General features: G+C 41.6%; 1 protein-coding gene across 42 annotated transcripts in view; it reads left to right on the forward strand.

The window, feature by feature from the left end:
- The window catches only part of SOX6 (SRY-box transcription factor 6), a 399,510-nt gene that overhangs the window by 337,858 nt on the left and 42,498 nt on the right, over positions 1-19,154 (forward strand). For 33 of the 42 annotated variants that reach the window (XM_035119983.3, XM_088653582.1, XM_060275922.2 and 30 more), the window contains 3 exons: positions 8,285-8,434; positions 13,804-13,984; positions 17,069-17,253. In XM_035119983.3, the coding sequence (XP_034975874.3) occupies positions 8,285-8,434; positions 13,804-13,984; positions 17,069-17,253 (516 nt within the window). The remainder of the gene's footprint in view (positions 1-8,284; positions 8,435-13,803; positions 13,985-17,068; positions 17,254-19,154) is intronic. The other 9 variants (XM_088653558.1, XM_088653547.1, XM_088653561.1 and 6 more) reach the window with 1 other exon arrangement.

Below are 19,154 nucleotides of genomic sequence, written 5' to 3' on the forward strand. Positions count from 1 at the left end.
AACTCCACTGAGAATGTACAGGGGGAAGAAATCAATTTCAGTAGTGGGTGCCACCAGATAGGTTAGAGTGTGGTGCTGATAATGCCAAGGTTGTAGGTTTGATCCCTTTATGGGACAGCTGGGTATATGGGTTGGACTAGATTATGCTCAGGTTCCCTTCCAACTCTATGATTCTATGAACTCCTGAGAAAAAGCTGTATCTATTAGAACCTAGTGCAAACTCATCCTTGGATAACATTGTATGGAGAGAAAAAATTAACTGTGAAAACCTGTCCGTTAAAATGTTAAAATGTTTAGCAAATATTACTTGCTATAGTCTAGAAGTATTTTAACTAATAGCCTCCCATCCACTCTGTATATAGGCTGCCTTATTCAGATTCAGTTTCGTTCCATGACACTCATTAATATTTGAGCTAAGTTAAAGTTGAATACTATAAATGATCAGGATATTAAGTCTTTTAGATTAATTGAGTAGGGCATGTGTTAATGAGCTGGGGGTTTGGCCAATAACATTTCTATTCTTTAAAAGGTATATTAACTTTTCAATTTATTAAGATAATATTTATATTTAACCAGGAAAATCCCTCTGAGACCTAAAAAGTTGGTCGTGGTTTTGTTGCAATATGGTTTTCAATATAGAAACACTGGCATTTATAATATACACATTTGTAACAGGTAACATCTGTGCAAATGAGCTGTTAAATGAAAGAAAATGTGCACTTAAAAACCCCTAACCTGAAACTTGCTACGTCATATTCCCGCCCCTCTTCATATCAAATTCATTTTGAAACAGTAAATGTGTAATTTAAGTCAATTATGAACTTTTAAAAGTGTGTGTTGTGCTTTAATACATGTACACAATTGTGAATGCAATTTATCCTGTTCTTCCTCAAAAGATCCAGATGCCGAGCCATGGAAGATATTTATTCTAACAAGAGCATCTGGTCCCTTAGCAGATTCCATAGGCAGTGGCATAACAACTTTGGAGTTGCCTCTGGGTTTATCACATGGTTAGGTTGCTGATGGCTCACTTGGCATCCCTCCTATTTCCTTTTAAGTCACCTAAGCTTTTGTGGGCTCTGCTTCCAGCCCTTTTAATTTTCAGAGAGTTCAATAATATAGAGACGAGTATGATGCCATTATCATCTGATAAAACTAGGCTCAAAAGAGCTGCTCAGGCTCACATGGGAAGAGCCCTTGAATAGCTGACCAACATTCTATATCACAGTAGAAATATACAATAATAAGGATAATAAAATTGTCCAGTAGCACCTTAGAGACCAACTACGTTTGTTCTTGGTATGAGCTTTCATGTGCGTGCAGAAGTGTGCATGCACACGAAAGCTCATACCCAAAAAATGTAGTTACAGGTAGGTAGCTGTGTTGGTCTGAGTCGAAGCAAAATAAAAAAATTCCTTCAGTAGCACCTTAAAGACCAACTAAGTTTATATTTTGGTATGAGCTTTCGTGTGCATGCACATTTCTTCAGATATATGAAGAAGTGTGCATGCACACGAAAGCTCATACCAAAATATAAACTTAGTTGGTCTTTAAGGTGCTACCAAAAAATGTAGTTGGTCTCTAAGGTGCTACTGGACAATTTTTTTATATATTTCTACTGCGTCAGACCAACATGGCTACCTACCTGATTCTGTATCACAGACTGCTTTTGATCCACCCATTGGTTTTAAAAGCAGTTTGGCATGGATTGCTGCAGTTCAGAAAAAGCAAGTCCAAATTATTCATTTTATGAAAGTAGTTCAATGACTGTTTTAATCCTGGCCTTACAATATCTTTTGATATTTCCAATATCATCAACAGTAGTAGTATGTCCAGCAAAATTCTGGTTGAAGAACATATGAAGCATAGAAAGAACCTTGCCTCCTACCTGAGGCTTTGCAAAGGCTACTTTGATGTGTCTTTTGTTGCTCACTCAGACACAGCAGCAGAGGACATGAGGGAGAAACAAGTACAAGTCTCATGCACAGCAATTCATATGTCAAAACAAGTACATTATTCCTGAAGATTAAATGGAGCCACTGCAAAGGTTAGATAATTGGTATAAGGTTCCAACAGTCAAGTCATCAATATGTCCACCATCAACCTCTAGGCAATGATTATCAGTGAAGATCATAAAAGGAATGTCTTTGCCATAATTGGGTTGTTAGCCAAAATGAGAATAGCCCATGTTACATTCAAGCAGGGAGGGGGCCACCCATGAGGCAAGGTGAGGGGGCCACTTTGGATGGCAGAATATACAGGGGCAACAAATCTGGCCTCCAAGGAATGTATTGCCCACTGTTGCTGCTGTGGTGGCTGCAATAGTGAATTTCTTTTGCTGGTTTTTTTTTTTTAGCTACAATCTGGTTGCATTTGAAAAATCTTGCTTTTTATTTTTCTTCATATTGATGAATTGATGTCAACCATATTGATCAGCATCTCCCAGTTTCTCATTTTATTTTTCTGTTACTTCTTCTTCTGAGTTCTGTATCTCAGATTCTCCCCTTGTGCCCCCACCCCACCCCATCTTCCCCCTTTTACCTGACCACTGGAACTTTCACCTGGATTTCCGTCATTACTAGCACCAACATTAAATTCAAATTTCCCATCCTCGGCTATAGTGATGGAACTTAGTCCCATCCTTTCCTTTTTCTCTCACTTTCTTAGCTTTAACCTTAATTTTTTTCTGCATACCGCTTGTATGTCTGCCGGCTCAATGTAGGTAGATCAAAGTTTATTTTAGGATGCTGAAGTCTTCAATCTCATTCTCCATGCAGCTGACTTGGCTTCAGCTTCTGGAGCAACAAAGGAAGCAGAGTCATGTTTTCGATTTGAACTAGTCTTGTTGTTGTTGTTTAGTCGTTTAGTCGTGTCCGACTCTTCGTGACCCCATGGACCATAGCACGCCAGGCACTCCTGTCTTGCACTGCCTCCCGCAGTTTGGTCAAACTCATGTTCGTAGTTTCGAGAACACTGTCCAACCATCTTGTCCTCTGTCGTCCCCTTCTCCTAGTGCCCTCAATCTTTCCCAACATCAGGGTCTTTTCCAAGGATTCTTCTCTTCTCATGAGGTGGCCAAAGTATTGGAGCCTCAGCTTCACGATCTGTCCTTCCAGGGAGCACTCAGGACTGATTTCCTTAAGAATGGATAGGTTTGATCTTCTTGCAGTCCATGGGACTCTCAAGAGTCTCCTCCAGCACCATAATTCAAAAGCATCAATTCTTCAGCGATCAGCCTTCTTTATGGTCCAGCTCTCACTTCCATACATCACTACTGGGAAAACCATAGCTTTAACTATACGGACCTTTGTCGGCAAGGTGATGTCTCTGCTTTTTAAGATGCTGTCTAGGTTTGTAATTGCTTTTCTCCCAAGAAGCAGGCGTCTTTTAATTTCGTGACTGCTGTCACCATCTGCAGTGATCAAGGAGCCCAAGAAAGTAAAATCTCTCACTGCCTCCATTTCTTCCCCTTCTATTTGCCAGGAGGTGATGGGACCGGTGGCCATGATCTTGGTTTTTTTGATGTTGAGCTTCAGACCATATTTTGCGCTCTCCTCTTTCACCCTCATTAAAAGGTTCTTTAATTCTTCCTCGCTTTCTGCCATCAAGGTTGTGTCATCTGCACTAGTCTTAAAACGTTATTATTTCAACCGTGTCACTATCCTTTTGTGAGCCAACGTAAAAATGTGGCAGTAACATTTAGAGCAGGGGTCCCCAAACTACGGCCCCCGGGCCGGATGCGGCCCAATCGGCCTTCCAATCCGGCCCGCGACGACCCCCGCCGCCCGCTGCCGCCGCCCGCTCTCGCGGCGCGCGGCGCAGAGGCGATCTAAAAAATCGGCAAAAAATCGCCGAAAATTCTTTGTGCGCATGCGTACGGGCCTCTCCCGACCCGGAAGAGGTCATTTCTGGTGCACTTCCGGGTCGGGGGAGGCCCATACGCATGCGCACAAGCGATTTTCGGCGATTTTTTTCCCCGCCCGTGTGCGCGTGCGCATGCGCACGGGCGCGCACTCCCCCGCCCTCCGGCCCGCTGCGCGCGCACTCCCCTGCCGTCCGGCCCACCGCGCGGTCGGCGCGGCGGGCACCGGCCCGCCGCTCGGTAAGTCTGGGGACCCCTGATTTAGAGCTATTTTAAATTTATAACTAGGCTGAAAAGAGCTGTTGTGATGTATGGATTTCTGTGGTGACTGAATAACGCATCTTAAAATATATGTTTTTGGACTCTGTTAAATTTTTTTTTAGTCACTAGTCAAGAGCTACAAAGCTAGCATTTCAAATATTTCTGTTAAAGTATCCACTCTCCAAAGTTTGGGGTAAACAAGTTTTAAAAATTATTGTTTCCCATTCAAATTTATTTCCTGCTCATCACTGGCAATAGCGTGGGAGGTGGCAGGGGGCCCGCTGCTCCAGGCACACAATGGGGAGGGGCACGTGAACCAGGTGCCCCCCCCCCTAGAGATCCCCATTGCATGACTAGGTGTGGAGGGTTAAGAGCAGCAGCCTCCACACCATGCCTAGGAGGCGAGGGCTGGACAAATGGAGGCTGAAGAGCACCCTCCATGCCCTGTCCCCGCCCAGCACGCAAGCACCCGCCTGTTGCTGCAAGGACGGGTGAGCAGAGGGTGAAGAGCATCCACGCCTCATCCCTGATGAGCAGGCGCCCTTGTACTGGGCGGGTGACAGCAAAGTGCAGAGGGTGCTCTTCCCCCTCCAGTCGCCCAGTCCTTGCTCCCTGATGAGCGGCCAGGCCGCAGCCGGCAGCTCCACTCCCGAGTCAAGCCTGCAGAGAAAGGAGAGTCAGTAGCAGCATTGCCACCCCTCTTCTCAGCTGGGTGACACCATGTGAGGATGCCAAGGCAGCATTTTCGCACCTAGCCAGGAGCAGTGGGCTCCCTCCATGCCCCGCACGGCTGGAGCATACACCGCGCTGCTGTTGCCCATAGCTTCAATGGTTTTCTAAATGTTACGGGTTTTTTAATGAGCAGCTAAAGTGATATTCTCAGAACTGGATTTAATAAGCTTGGATCAGTACTTCAGCAGTGGTATAGTGGAGGTGAAGCACAGGGAAGTACTGTTGTAGGACATTTTTCTGGCAGGAGCAATGATATCACCTGGTGGAGCAAGTTGAGTTCAGTGTGGGATGCAAGTACCCCACTTTATTTGCATAATAATAACCCTGTGAGATATGCTAGTCTCAGGCAAGTGAACTCACCAGAGACTTTTGTGGCTGATTAGGGATGCGCACCAAGATTTCAGCTAACTTTCAGTGTGCTGACCTGTACACCACTGTTTGCTAGTATCCTATTATATGACTGTCAGCTGATCCTAATAAATTTTTATTATGTATTATTAAATGTATATACCACCACCCTTCATCTGAAGATCACAGGGCTGTTCACAGTACGTACATACATTGTGTATGCTCCTGTTTGAGAGGGAGTGTCTGTATGGAAGAAAAATTATAATAAATCAAAAATTTTGAATTCTCCTTTAAAGTGTGGTTATGAAGGTTGTCGTGGTAAACTCCTGAACTTCAATATGTACCACTATACCAGGCTCTGAAACTAGGTTTAGTGGCAGTGGCCAACGTGATCACATCACATTCTTTAATAACTGCAGCAGCATATATCATTGGGTCATCGTTAGACAATAGCAGGATACCCCTTTTGGTAAGGTTATGAAATGTCAGAGAAATTATGGGATGCTTTAGCACTTCAGTGTTTGCCTGATGTTGGTTGTAGGAAAACTGGGTCACATGGAATGTAAGCTGCTTCTAAGTGGAGACTCCACACAGTGCTATTCTAGACTTGTACCCATTGGAGTTTCAATGCTCAGGGTGACTGATGTACTTCCTCTGAAAAGTAATGCCTTTGGACTAAGAATCTCCCAGTTGCCTTGCTGACATCCTTGAATGAATTTGCCTGGAGCTTTTATAGGGATAATTGAATACTCGGTAGTGTACATTCTCTTCTCCAACTATCCTAACTGTGTCTCTAGACTTGAAAATGTCAGGTCTTCCAAATGGGATATCCCTTGCAGAGTACAAGTTGAAGAAACTGGACCCACCATTGGGGGGGGCAGCAATGGGAACTATGTGAAGAAAGTTGGGGTATAAATGTTCAGATAGACCTTGCTAACTAACAAACAAACCCCCAGGTTCCTTTTCTTCCCCAGTTGTTTGGTTCTGTTGTCATCACTCTGCTGTAATAATCGAATTTAAACTGCACAGGAAATGCCTATATACAAAAACTTTTGCAACAGTTCCCAACTGCTAGTGCACAATTAAATAGCCCAATAAAAGGAATGATCCTAAGAAGGAGCATGTTAGTTTATGTACCATAGCCAAGGGGGTGTTGATAAGATACCAGGCTCCAGCAGCAGAACAAGTAATTACTCAGTACATAAAGAATTGTGAAATCAAGAGTTCAAACAGAGGAGCAAAAACCACAGCATTCATCCTAAATATTTTATTTCAGCAGAATCTTAAAGCTTGTGTCCTGTTTGTTTAGGGATTGTGTGACATAGCAGTGGAGTAGAATAGGTTGGTCTTGCCCTTCAGGTGATAGTATATGGAAGTCATACCTATGGATGTGAATGGGTTCCCCCCCCCCCAAGTCCAGTGGGTTGAGTACTATAGACTTAGCGAAACAAACAGAAAACGATTATTTTTCTCCATTAAGAAACTAAAGTACTGACTCTGCATGCATTTGTCTAGCCACTGAGTCATAGAGCATGTGCAGTATTGTGTAACTTTCATTTCTTTGGAGGCTTGTTATATTAGAAAAAGTGCTCCAAAGAAAGCAACAATTATGACATAAGCACATCTGGCTCTTGCAAATTATTCTTTATTAAGCTTTCATTTAATTACATGTGCTGAAAGGTCTGCTTTTGATTACTGTAATTTTTTTTATTTGTCCATCTGAATGATAGTCATGTTGGAAATTACATGCAAACCACCTGGTTTTTTTTATTCCACTAATAAGGCAAATTTTATACAGATTTACTTGTTAAAGAGGGAATAGGATCTTCCCTGTTTATAGTGGTAGAACAGGCATCCCCAAACTGCGGCCCTCCAGATGTTTTGGCCTACAACTCCCATGATCCCTAGCTAACAAGACCAGTGGTCGGGGAAGATGGGAATTGTAGTCCAAAACATCTGGAGGGCCGAAGTTTGGGGATGCCTGTGGTAGAACTATTGCTATTGCTAATTTAAGGTGAGGTTTTAAGCTTGGTTGCTAGAGAGAAATTGAACTTACCTAAGCTTTGTTCAGGGACGCGAGTGGCACTGTGAGCTAAACCACAGAGCCTAGGGCTTGCCGATCAGAAGGTCGGCAGTTCGAATCCCCGCGACAGGGTGAGCTCGGTCCCAGCTCCTGCCAACCTAGCAGTTCGAAAGCATGTCAAAGTGCAAGTAAATAAATAGGTACCGCTACAGCGGGAAGGTAAATGGCGTTTCCGTGTGCTGCTCTGGTTTGCCAGAAGCGGCTTTGTCATGCTGGCCACATGACCTGGAAGGTGTACGCCGGCTCCCTCGGACAATAAAGTGAGATGAGCGCCGCAAACCCAGAGTCGGTCACGACTGGACCTAATGGTCAGGGGTCCCTTTAAGCTTTGTTCAGAAAATACCATATAATGTTTTAGGAAGAGTTATACTCATATTCCCACCTTTACAAGTAGGAATTATTCAAATTAGCACTAAAATATATTTGACATGTAAATTGTACTTACGGGTAAATATAAAATCTGTTGACTGCCTCATATCAATAAAAAACAGCAGGGTGTTAAACAAAAAGAAATATGTGCAGATTACTATAATATTGCATGATAGTTACTTGCACTCCAATTTTAAATATATTTGATGGGGCTTTGAGATGTGCTTTATATTCAAGACAGCTAACCACTTTCTCCATTAAGCTGCCATTTAGGCCTTAACCTAGACGTCTTGCCTCTTGAATGACATTGTCCAGTGCCTGCCAGGAAGATGGAGATTCTCTGTTAGGGTCTCAGAATATTTCAGCTCTCATTTATAAAGTGCTGAAGCAGATAATCCTAAGGAGAAGAAAAATAAAAAAATTCCTTCAGTAGCACCTTAAAGACCAACTAAGTTTTTATTTTGGTATGAGCTTTCGTGTGCATGCACACGAAAGCTCATACCAAAATAAAAACTTAGTTGGTCTTTAAGGTGCTACTGAAGGAATTTTTTTATTTTACTTCGACCCAGACCAACACGGCTACCTACCTGTAACCAGAACTAAGGAGAAGAGTTATTCTTGTTTTGCAGCAACTCTATGCCGCTCAGTTGGCCAGCATGCAGGTTTCGCCTGGAGCAAAGATGCCCTCCACCCCTCAGCCGCCAAACACAACAGGGGCACTTTCACCTACTGGGATGAAAAATGAAAAGAGAGGGACCAGCCCTATAACTCAAGTTAAGGTATTTCTTTAAGTTTCCTTTCATGAATACTCCCACTGATATATCAATACAATACAATACAATAATTTCAAACAAGCAAATCCAGTGGTATTTCAGCTCTCTGGGGTCAGACCTTTTGACCCTGTGAACTGTGCCCGCCACATATAACAATCATGCTGCTATTTACATGTTTACAAGGTATATTGTGAGCCAGGAGCCCCCATTCTTGCCAAGGGCCTTTGGTCGTGACTCTTTTCCAGTTGACTGTTATTTTGAGTGTCAAGATTTACCAGCAGTTCATGTGACTGGAGATGCTGTTATTTCAGGATAAGTTATAATCTAGTTTTTAAATATATTTTACACTGCTTTCAACTGTTAAAATTTATCACTCGCCAGTTACAGAGTTTCTTATTTTATATTTATATTGGTGTCCTCAAGTAAGCATGCATGAGACGAGAGAGTGAAAATCCAATGTGGATTCACCTTTTTCATTCCTAAGCATGAGCAGCATGAAAAATCCCTGTGATTGAGGAGGTGTATGAGCCAGGGGTGTATCTGCTCTGTTAAGTCCTACGGTATGTTTGACATAACTTGGGCAGGGCATATGGAACATGTGATGTGTAATACGATAGTGATTGTGCAAATCTTACTAGTATTGCATGAAAAGACTGGCAATCATGCCAAATGGTTTAACAAGAACTAGCCTTAACTATGTAAAATGGCAAGCAAAACCACTCCCCTTCTTATTTTACAAATTGGATCATTTCATTAAAAGAAGCCCCAGATAAAAATAAAAATTAAAGGACGATGGCTGGAGGGGAAAAAAGACCATCACTGCCAATTGATTGGGAGGAGAGAAAAAAGCCATGACTGCAGATTGATTGGACCCTTGTTGATAGCACACTGTTGCTGGTATTTGGCGTGCTTCTATTTGGTTTTGATGTATTGTCAAAAGCTCATGCATACTTAATTGTCACTTGCTTAGAGAACTAGGAAGCTGCAGTGTGATACTTGGCAGCAGCATGCAATGACTAAACTGCCTCCTTTCCAGCTTTCTGTGGGCAGCTGGAAATTATTTGTTTGTTTGCTTTAGGCCTATTTCCCACACCATCCATCCTTCCTTAAGAAACATAGCAAAAAGATTTTTTTAACAAAGTGAAACAGAGATAATAATATGCTTATACAATTAAAAGTATAAAATATCATTGGCTGAAAGTGCAGTAAGCCCCCTTTAACCTCAGACACTAATAACCAGCCTTAATTCAGAAATGAAATTCCCCATTGTTTGTGTTGCATGTTTCCCAGCATAAAAGAAAGCAAGGCAGCCACTCTGTGCTACATAGATCCTCTGTGCGTGAGTGGCACTGAGGATGCTGGTTCACAGCAGATGAGCTGTCTGATTGATCTGCAGGTTCCGTTTATTCCTTCATTTCTATGATTTGATTATGAAACTGCTATTTCGAACATGTTGGGATTATATGAATAGAGCCAGCCCTACCATTGAGCAGAGTGAGGCAGTAGGTGCCAGACATGGTGATGGCAACCTCCTGGCTGTTCCTACCATCCTGAGCCGGCTCTCCTGAAGCAGCAATGCTTGCTTGCTCTTGACCACTGCAGTCTGTCTGTCTTGCCTCACCTCATTTTCTTTTTCCAATGTGTCAGAGGTGGCACTCATCCTTTACTTTGCTGATTTGACACATGCTGTTGCCACTATAATAATTGCATTGCTATAGTTGTTTGAATGGGCAACAAGCAAGCAGCAGGCAGGCAGTGAGCAAACAGTGTCAAGGTGTTCTGTTGTAGGCCAGAGCTGAGTGTGCCACACAGCAAGCCTTTTGCCCCAAAACTTCCTTTGAGTGCAGTGGAGGGCATTATTCCACCCCTAGCGGATTCAGCTGCCAGTCCAGTTAGCCAGCTTCTGTTGATAGAATGGAGGTGGGATGTTATTCTTTGTCTGAAAAAGCAAAGTATGTTGGACTGCAGAAGGTCCCAGGCTCTATCCCTGGTGAGGCTGGGAATGACCCCACATGAAACCCTGGACAGCCACAGCCAATACTGTACTAAATGGACCAATGGCCTGACTCAGTATAAGGCAGCATCTTGTGTTCCTATCACTGTAAATTTTTAACAGAAACACATGCAAATTCCACAGGACCAGATAGCAGATACCACATCTTCCAGGCTAGTGCTTAAAGGGGAGATGAGAACACTTTCACACTGTTCTTGAACACAGTTGCAGGGAGCCCACAGTCCTGGGCATAAGCAGGACAGTAGCCAGGGTCCTGGGAAATGGTGGATACCTGTTTCACATCACATTATCACTTCCACATTCAGCATGGGAAGCTGAAATTTTAATTCCACCATCACCTCCTTTAGCCATGTGAACAAGGATGAGGTCCATGATGGGCTTGAGATCCTTGTATGTGTGGACTTTAAGGGCAACCCAGCAAGATGGGCTAGATATAAATTATTATTATTATTATTATTATTATTATTATTATTATTATTATTTATTGATGACACAGCCAAACCTCCAAAACATCAGTGATAAGGATGTGCTCAACAGGTTCTTAATGTCATTGTCCTCAAAGCTTTCTCATATTGTTGTCTCCCTCACTTAATCACATATGTCTGACTGAGGAAAAAGCTATATTTTATGTGACTTCTACAAATAAAGAGTGGTGCCTATATAGCAATGGCCTAGAAATAATATAAACTGTAGAGTAAGTGCAGTATTATAAATAGTTACTTATTTGTTGCATTGGGCGATTTAATACATTATATATGACAAGTTGTACCATGCAGAATCTCTACTTGACAGCAAGAAGAATGGCAATGATAAGATAATGGACTGCATTATTGTATCCTTTCATATATTTCTAAGCTTTGAAGTGTTCAGTGCTGTCTGCTAAAATATAGATGATGCACCCTTATATCTAGCATATCTCAGCTTTGGGCATATTTTAAATGAGAGAGCCATGTTACTAGGCTCTTTTCATTTTAATTACAGAAAATCAGTATTCTGCTATTCCAAAAATGCTGTGCCTGGCTGATTGCTAACAAGTTCAACACAGGGTACAAGCTCTCCAATGAACAGGGTGAGGTTGTATTGTAAAGGGGAGTGCTAGATCAAAAGAACAAGTTTCTTAGATTTTTCCTTTTCCAGAAGTTAGATTTTTCATAAGAGTAGATGTGCACAGGTTTTTGCTATGTGAGTTGCTCCAGCCCCTTCTCCCCTCATTTCAGTCACTTGTACAAAAGACACCACAAAGTGAGTAGACACCTGATATTTATAATTATGATTGTGGATCTGCTTGTATCAGTACCAAATTTATATTTCCCTTATTTAGATTTACATGCATGCCATAAATTAGAGACTGACTCATTAGTGCTTTTTTTTAAAAAGGGCTGTAAAACTGTAGTCTGACCTTTGTAATATTTAACAATAATCATATACATTCGTACCTTGGAAGTTGAACGGAATCCGTTCCGGAAGTCCTTCAGACTTCCAAAACATTCAGAAACCAAGGTGTGACTTCTGATTGGCTTCAGGCAGCTCCTGCAGCCAATTGGAAGTCATGGAAGCCCTGTCAGACATTCGACTTCCAAAAATAGTTCGCAAACCAGAACAGTCACTTCCAGGTTTGCGGTGTTCGGGAGCCAAAACATTTGAGAACTAAGCTGTTCAAAAAGCAAGGCACGACTGTATCTAGTTCCACTTGAAATATGTCAAGCTATAAGACAAGATAAGAACGGGATGTTTTAATGAAAACTCTAAACATATTGATATGCCTTTGCTCTGCAAAGCCTGTTGAATTCTAAGATCAGAATATGGTATATTTTCTTTTTCATTCAGCATGTTGTGTAACTATAGACAATACTGCAGATTGAAACAGAATTCCTTAAAAGTTTCCAATCTGATCCACACAATTGCTAATAACTTGATCTTGCACTCTGTTGCTGTAAGACTTATCACGTAGATCCTGGCATTAAAATCCATTTGCCCTACATTGGGGCAAATGCTTCAGCAGTGCTATTGTGGCAGCAATTGCTATTGCCTTTTTTAAAACCTTCACATCGTACAGCAGTGCCATGCATGATTTTTGCAGTGTGTATCTCTGGTGGCTCAGAGCACTGCATTCAAAAGGCCCTGGCCTGAGCTCTTGAACAGGGCAGTCTCGAGCAGGTCGCACGCCCTGGTGCTGAGGGGCGGAGATCGCTCCAGCACCCCCGCCCTTGCAGGGCGCAGCATGGTTTCCACGCACCGTGCCACCGGGGGTCTACCTAGAGCCGGCCCTGCTCTTGAGGCCCAGTGAAAAAAATCACAGTCAAGTACCAATAATACTAGGTAATTTGTGTGTTCAGATGGCTAGCAAGATACAACTATGTTGCTTAGAACCTATTTTAATTTAAATAGCAATCGAATTCCATCCAATAGTAGTAACAGGGTGCTGCTTTAGCTTTGTCAGTTCTAGTGCCTACTAATGCTGTACCGTGTTTCTCATATTATAAGACACGTCTTATATTTATTTTTTCCTCAAAAAAACACACAATGGCTTATTTTCAAGGGATGTCTTATTTTTTCCCTCCTCCTCCTGCCGCGGCCGGCATTGCTGCTGCGCCTATCACTATGTCTTATTTTCGGGGTATGGCTTATATTCCTTGAATGCTTAAAAATCCTGCTATGGCTTATTTTATGGGCATGTCTTAAAATATGAGAAACAGGGTAGGATCAGGGTGTGAGCATTTCACCATGTTAGAGTTATGCTGGAAAATACACTGTTGTTACAACCTCTCTTCCCCCTCTCTCCAGATTTTTCGGGGGAATGCAGAAATGTTTCACAAAGATATTGTGACCAAAAAATCTTACACACACACAAAAAAAGTCAAGGATATCTAGGGGTAAACAAATATAAATGTTTAAGGTATTAAGTATATTTTCCTGTTTAATTTTACCCATAACCCCACCATTCACACACATATATACAGTCTGTTTTGTAGTTTCAATAACTTTTCAAATAGGCCCAGTAAAACAACACAACTGAGCTGCTAGAATTTTTCTTAAATAATTCTTTGTAAATGCCCTGGGTTAATTTAGATCTCAGAAAACACATTAGGAAATTAGGCAGTAATGTGAGCTAATTCAAATTTTAATTTGCCAAAAAGAATGATCCAGCTCCATAGTTAATGTAAATAGAGGCATAGCACAGAGAAATTAATGAGGTTTTCCTTTCATTGAATCTTCAAGGAGTGTAGATAATTAGCTTCTTTTGTTATTATTGCAAGGAAATGCAGCATTGTCTAGGAGGTGTAAAATAGCTGTGGCTTCCAAAGTGATAATGTGTTTCATTTGTCTTTTTCTAATAATTATTTACATTAAACTCTTTTAGGATGATGCCGCACAGCCACTGAATCTTTCAGCCAGACCTAAGACAGCGGAACCTGTCAAATCCCCAACGTCACCAACACAGAACCTCTTCCCTACTAGTAAAACCAGCCCCGTGAATGCAGCCAATAAAAGTGGAATCCCCAGCCCTATTGGTGGAACTCTGGGAAGAGGATCTTCTCTAGGTACTCAGAAGGGGAGAAATGCTGGGGATTTAGTGTAAGAATGGGCTGGTGGGCTTTGTGGGGTCTACATAGTTAACTACTTGAGTGCATGCTCACACTATATTAGCATTTATGAGATAATGCAACTCCACAAGAACTTATGTGATGATAAATTTGTTAGTGTTTCAAGTGCCCACAGGACTTTTTTTTTTGCTTTTCCTGCCACAGGTGAACAAGGTTATCCTTCTTGAAATTATCTATGTTAGCTGAGCCTGAGTATGCAGCTTTGCTTTAGAACAGGCATCCCCAAACTGCGGCCCTCCAGTTGTTTTGGCCTACAACTCCCGTGATCCCTAGCAGGGATCCCTAACAGGACCGAAGTTTGGGGGTGCCTGCTTTAGAACTTAGAATGCCATGCTGGATTGGACCAATGTCTAGCTAGCCCAACATGTTTTGCAGTAAACTGAAGTCAGCAGATGCTAGATCCAGGTGCTATTAGATGCCATCTATTAGTCCCCAACTATCATTGACAGTGGTCAGAGATAATGGGAGTTGTAATCGAGGAATAACTGGAAGCCCACATGTTCTCCAACCCTGAGCTTTGTACTCCAGCAGCATTGACCAGTGTTTCTAGCTTCTTCCCACTCCTGATTTGGGAAAAATAAATAAATTACTGTCCTTTGGGGGCCATTGATTTTTTTAAAGCTTCACTTTAAAAACCCATTTTTATTGATTTAGCACATTCCTCATGTGCAAACGCACATCCTTATGAACAATTCCTGCTTGTTTCTGGAAATCTGCTGTGGTGGAAATGTAATTGGTGGTACAGTTCAAACAAGTGCAGGGCACCCCAAAACCCACACAGCACAATACTTTTCCTCATGTAGGGACAGTTTCCTTCAGTACTAGGTTTTGGTGTCTCTGCAGGAGTGACCTAAAAGTAGGGTTTCTATAGTGCAAAAGAAAACACATTTATGGTTTCAGCAAGACAGAAAAATTACTTTCTATAGGTACCGTATGCTATTTTTAGGTGCTTGCACTATTTTTCAAAATGATGATATAGCAAGTTTGTATTATAGAATTTATACCATCCTATTGGGACATGGAGGGACCCAGGTGGCGCTGTGGTTAAACCACTGAGCCTAGGGCTTGCTGATCAGAAGGTTGGCGGTTCAAATCCCTGTGACGGGGTGAGCTCCCGTTGCTTGGTCCCAGCTCCTGCCAACCTAGCAGTTCGAAAGCAAGTCAAAATGCAAGTAGATAAATAGGAACCGCTACAGCGGGAAGGTAAACGGCGTTTCCATGTGCTGCTCTGGTTTGCCAGAAGCGGCTTTGTCATGCTGGCCACATGACCTGGAAGCTATACGCCGGCTCCCTCGGCCAATAACGCAAGATGAGTGCCGCAACCCCAGAGTCGGTCACGACTGCACCTAATGGTCAGGGGTCCCTTTACCTTTACCTAAGAAGCAGATAAGAGTTTTTAAAGAAACAGGATACTTTTCTGGGTAATGACCTGGAACTATTAAACACTGGATAAATATGGAAACAAGTTTATGAACGTGAAAATACCCGTATCGTTTTGTATGGGATGATTCTCCAACACTGCAGGATCATTTGGAACATGAGCAGTCATCTATGTAAGAGAGGGTTGTGATGAGACCCCTCTCAGGAGGGAGTTCCAGAGTCGACACAGCCACTGAAAAGTCCCATTCCTGGTCCCAAATATGCATATTTGAGGGGGGGGGCAGTAGGCAGGTAGGTTCATGTAAGAGAAGGTAGTTCTACAAATATCCTAGTCCTAAACATAATGTGCTTTATCATCATGTGTTTCCAAACACTGAATGATTTTTGTCTTTTGGTATAAACATAGAAAACACTTCCAGAAGTCTATTCTTTTCTACACTCAAATTCATCTACAACAGCAATGAGAGTTTATTTAATGCCTACCCTGACTTGTTTCTCAATCAGAACTGAATCAAAATGTATTGTCTCAGTATATTTCCAACTCTGGACTTTTATTTAAGCGCTATCTCACATACACTCACACACATGCTGCAACATGCCATTCCATGACTAGAGTGCCTTGAATCCAGAATTATACAATCACAACAGAAGACTAATTAAAATTCACATAGTATTTACCTGGACACCTGGTATTTTGGTTGCTTTTCTCATGCCCTAACCCAAATGCTGCTTCATTGGGCAGAGTCCTTTTGTTAGGTGCTTTGTGTGATGGCAAGCCACTGTTATCTTGTTAGGTAAAATTGTCCCCTTCCTGCTTCCTTCAATAAAAGACTCTCAAATCTTTTATTTAACAACATGATGAAATCTGAAGTGGTGAGTGTAGTGGCCACAGGCAAAGTGATTTTTAGGCTAGCTCGCAAGATGGTTGTGAGGATAAAATAAAAGAAGGGCCACTCCATTATTTGTCCTACCAACATGAATTCATGGAGGGCTATTTAAAATAAATACAGACAGTTGTAGCATTATGCAAACATAATGTCATGATGTAAATATATATTCATAAAATAGATATAAAAACACAAAATACATGTGTTCGTCTTTATAAATGCATTGTAAGAATCTATGCCATGGCAAGCCATTCTAGGTTATGAAATAGTTTCAGTAAGCCATTTAGTATTGGCTGTGCTATACTGACAGCTCTAGGAGGACTAGTTACAGCTAAGTAGACATTCGTCTGGGCAGAAAGCAAATCTGGATTTATGCCCATGTATTTAATGAACATGTATTTGGTACATGTATTTAATGAACAGTAGACAAGGTGATATCCAACTTTGTGGGAGTGTTCATCACCTGCAGTCCTCCACCTCTTTAAAAATTTGCCCTGGAGGATCCCCAAACCCTCCAGAGCAGATTTGGGAAGCTCACATGGAGCTTCAGTAGGTGCTCTTCACAGTCTTCATGGTATTCTATTGACAGATGGAAACTGTAGAATATTGTGAAGTTTGCATCACCTGGAATAAGTAGGTGGTCTGCAACAATTAGTTGGGTGCGTTCAGTCTTTCATGCAAATGAAGAGGAAGTTTTGTTAATGCACTGCTTTCAAAAGTATCCTTAAATAAAGATTATCTTGGTTGTTTCCAGACATCCTTTCCAGTCTTAACTCACCTGCCCTGTTTGGGGACCAGGATACAGTCATGAAAGCCATTCAGGAGGCTCGAAAGATGAGAGAACAGATCCAGAGGGAGCAGCAGCAACATCACCATGGCCTTGATGGGAAACTTTCTGCCATGAATAACATGGGTCTAAACAACTGTAGGAATGAAAAGGTACTGTATTCCTCTCCTGTCATTTCTTCTGCTCATTTTTATTTGCAATTCTATCCAGCTAGTGGTCTCTGAACCCCATGTTGCTGCTTCTGCATTTCTAGTTTTAATCATCTTTGATACTGACAAAATAGTTATTCACTATGTCATATAGTTCCATTTTTTAAAAAAAGACAAAACTTCCTCCTCTTACAGGAAGAAAGTAATTTAGACTCCCATCATCATCATCATCATAATCATCATCATAGGGCATATATACTAGCATTTGGGCTGGGGGAGTCATGTCTGATGAAATGAGTGGATATAAGAGCCTTGGCGGAGCAGCAAAAAGTTAATCTAGTCCAGCATCCTTCTTTCCACACTGGTCAACTAATGCCTAGGGAAATGCATAATTTTTATAAGCCTCTGTTATGTTACCACTTACTGTACTCCTTATTTTTCTGTATTAAAGTGCTCCAAATGCATTAACCTACCTAAAAGGGAAATATCTGGTCTTAAGTAGCCATGACAGAAGCAGAGAAGGGTGAGCACATGGACACGATGCTTGTTCCCAACTTAGCTATCCTCAGCCAGAATCATTGCATATGAACTGGGCTATATTTTTCAAACTGCTGTCCAAAGCTGCCTTCCATGAAATCCACTAGCTCAGCATTGTGTGCAGTGACTGGCAAGAGCTCTTTAGGTCTAGGATATCAGACAGGGCACATTCCCAGCCCTACCTGCAAATGCTGTAGATTGAAGCAGGGACCTTCTGCATGCAAAGAAGGTGCTTTCCATTGAGCTGTGCCCATTTCCTCATCCTGAATTAGGACAAAAGGGGAGGCAACCATAAGTACAACCTTCAGTCTGACGTCTGTCTTTCTGTGAATTTTAGAGTAAGAATTATCTGGCCTTTTAATGAGTAATCTGTTTCCAGTACTGATTTTTAAAAAAACGTGTTCTGGGAAAGTTACATAGGAATAGTAACTAATATGGTTCTGTTGATAGGTTGTTTGGTTTGCAGCTTGGTACAAGTGTGATGATTATGGGGCAATTTACTCTACTTTATCCTCTCTCAAAGGGTTTTTGAGAATTTAAAATGAGATAAGTATGTACTGAAGTCATTTGGTATGAAAACAAAGATGCCAAAAAGGGAAAAAAAAACTGTCTGCAGAGCACCTTGATGACTGCAGCCTTATAAGAAATAACTTCAGATCAGCATGTCCATAGTTTGCAGCCATTGCTTTCTTGCAGTGATCTGTTCCAGTCTCATCACAACAAAAGCTTATAGATTTTTAAATTTTAGTTGCATTGACGTTTCCTCTTAATCCAAACAATATCCAAACAATATTTGTCAGCAGTCAAGAGTTTGTGACACTGGCAGCCGCTTCAAACTGTTTCCTCGAGAGGAGGGTAGGGTTCTGAGGTTCATTGCCTATAGTTGCATGCACAAAGGGAAAATAACCCTGTAAATAGAACTCTCAAAGACAAGATGCCTTTTCATTTGCATTTTATATGTTGCCTTATTACATTTCTCAGAAACAACAAGGGGAAAGGGGTCTGTGTCTGTAAAAGGGATTTGCTTAGCCCCTTGCCCCTAGAGGATTAACAGTGGTTTGCAAAACAAATTCATAACCTAATAAATATTTATTTGCACAAGCTTTAGTTTAAATGATAGCATTTTAAAACTCATTTAATACAGATTACCACTGTGAAAGAATTCTTTGTAACATGAAAGAACTGAAGGTTTGATGTGTGACGAAGGTCAACAGGATCTCTGGAAATCCAGACTACAAATTCCAAACTGACCCCAAATCAGAATGGAGAGCTTTTAGGGCTTGTTTATAAACCTATGTTTGTGAAAAGCACTGAAAACTGTGAGCTAATTCCACTGGCCTCTAGAACTATATAGACACCTATAGTAG

This window comes from Zootoca vivipara, chromosome 1, assembly GCF_965207765.1.
Source record: "Zootoca vivipara chromosome 1, rZooViv2.hap1.1, whole genome shotgun sequence".
In the NCBI taxonomy this organism is placed as follows: domain Eukaryota; kingdom Metazoa; phylum Chordata; class Lepidosauria; order Squamata; family Lacertidae; genus Zootoca; species Zootoca vivipara.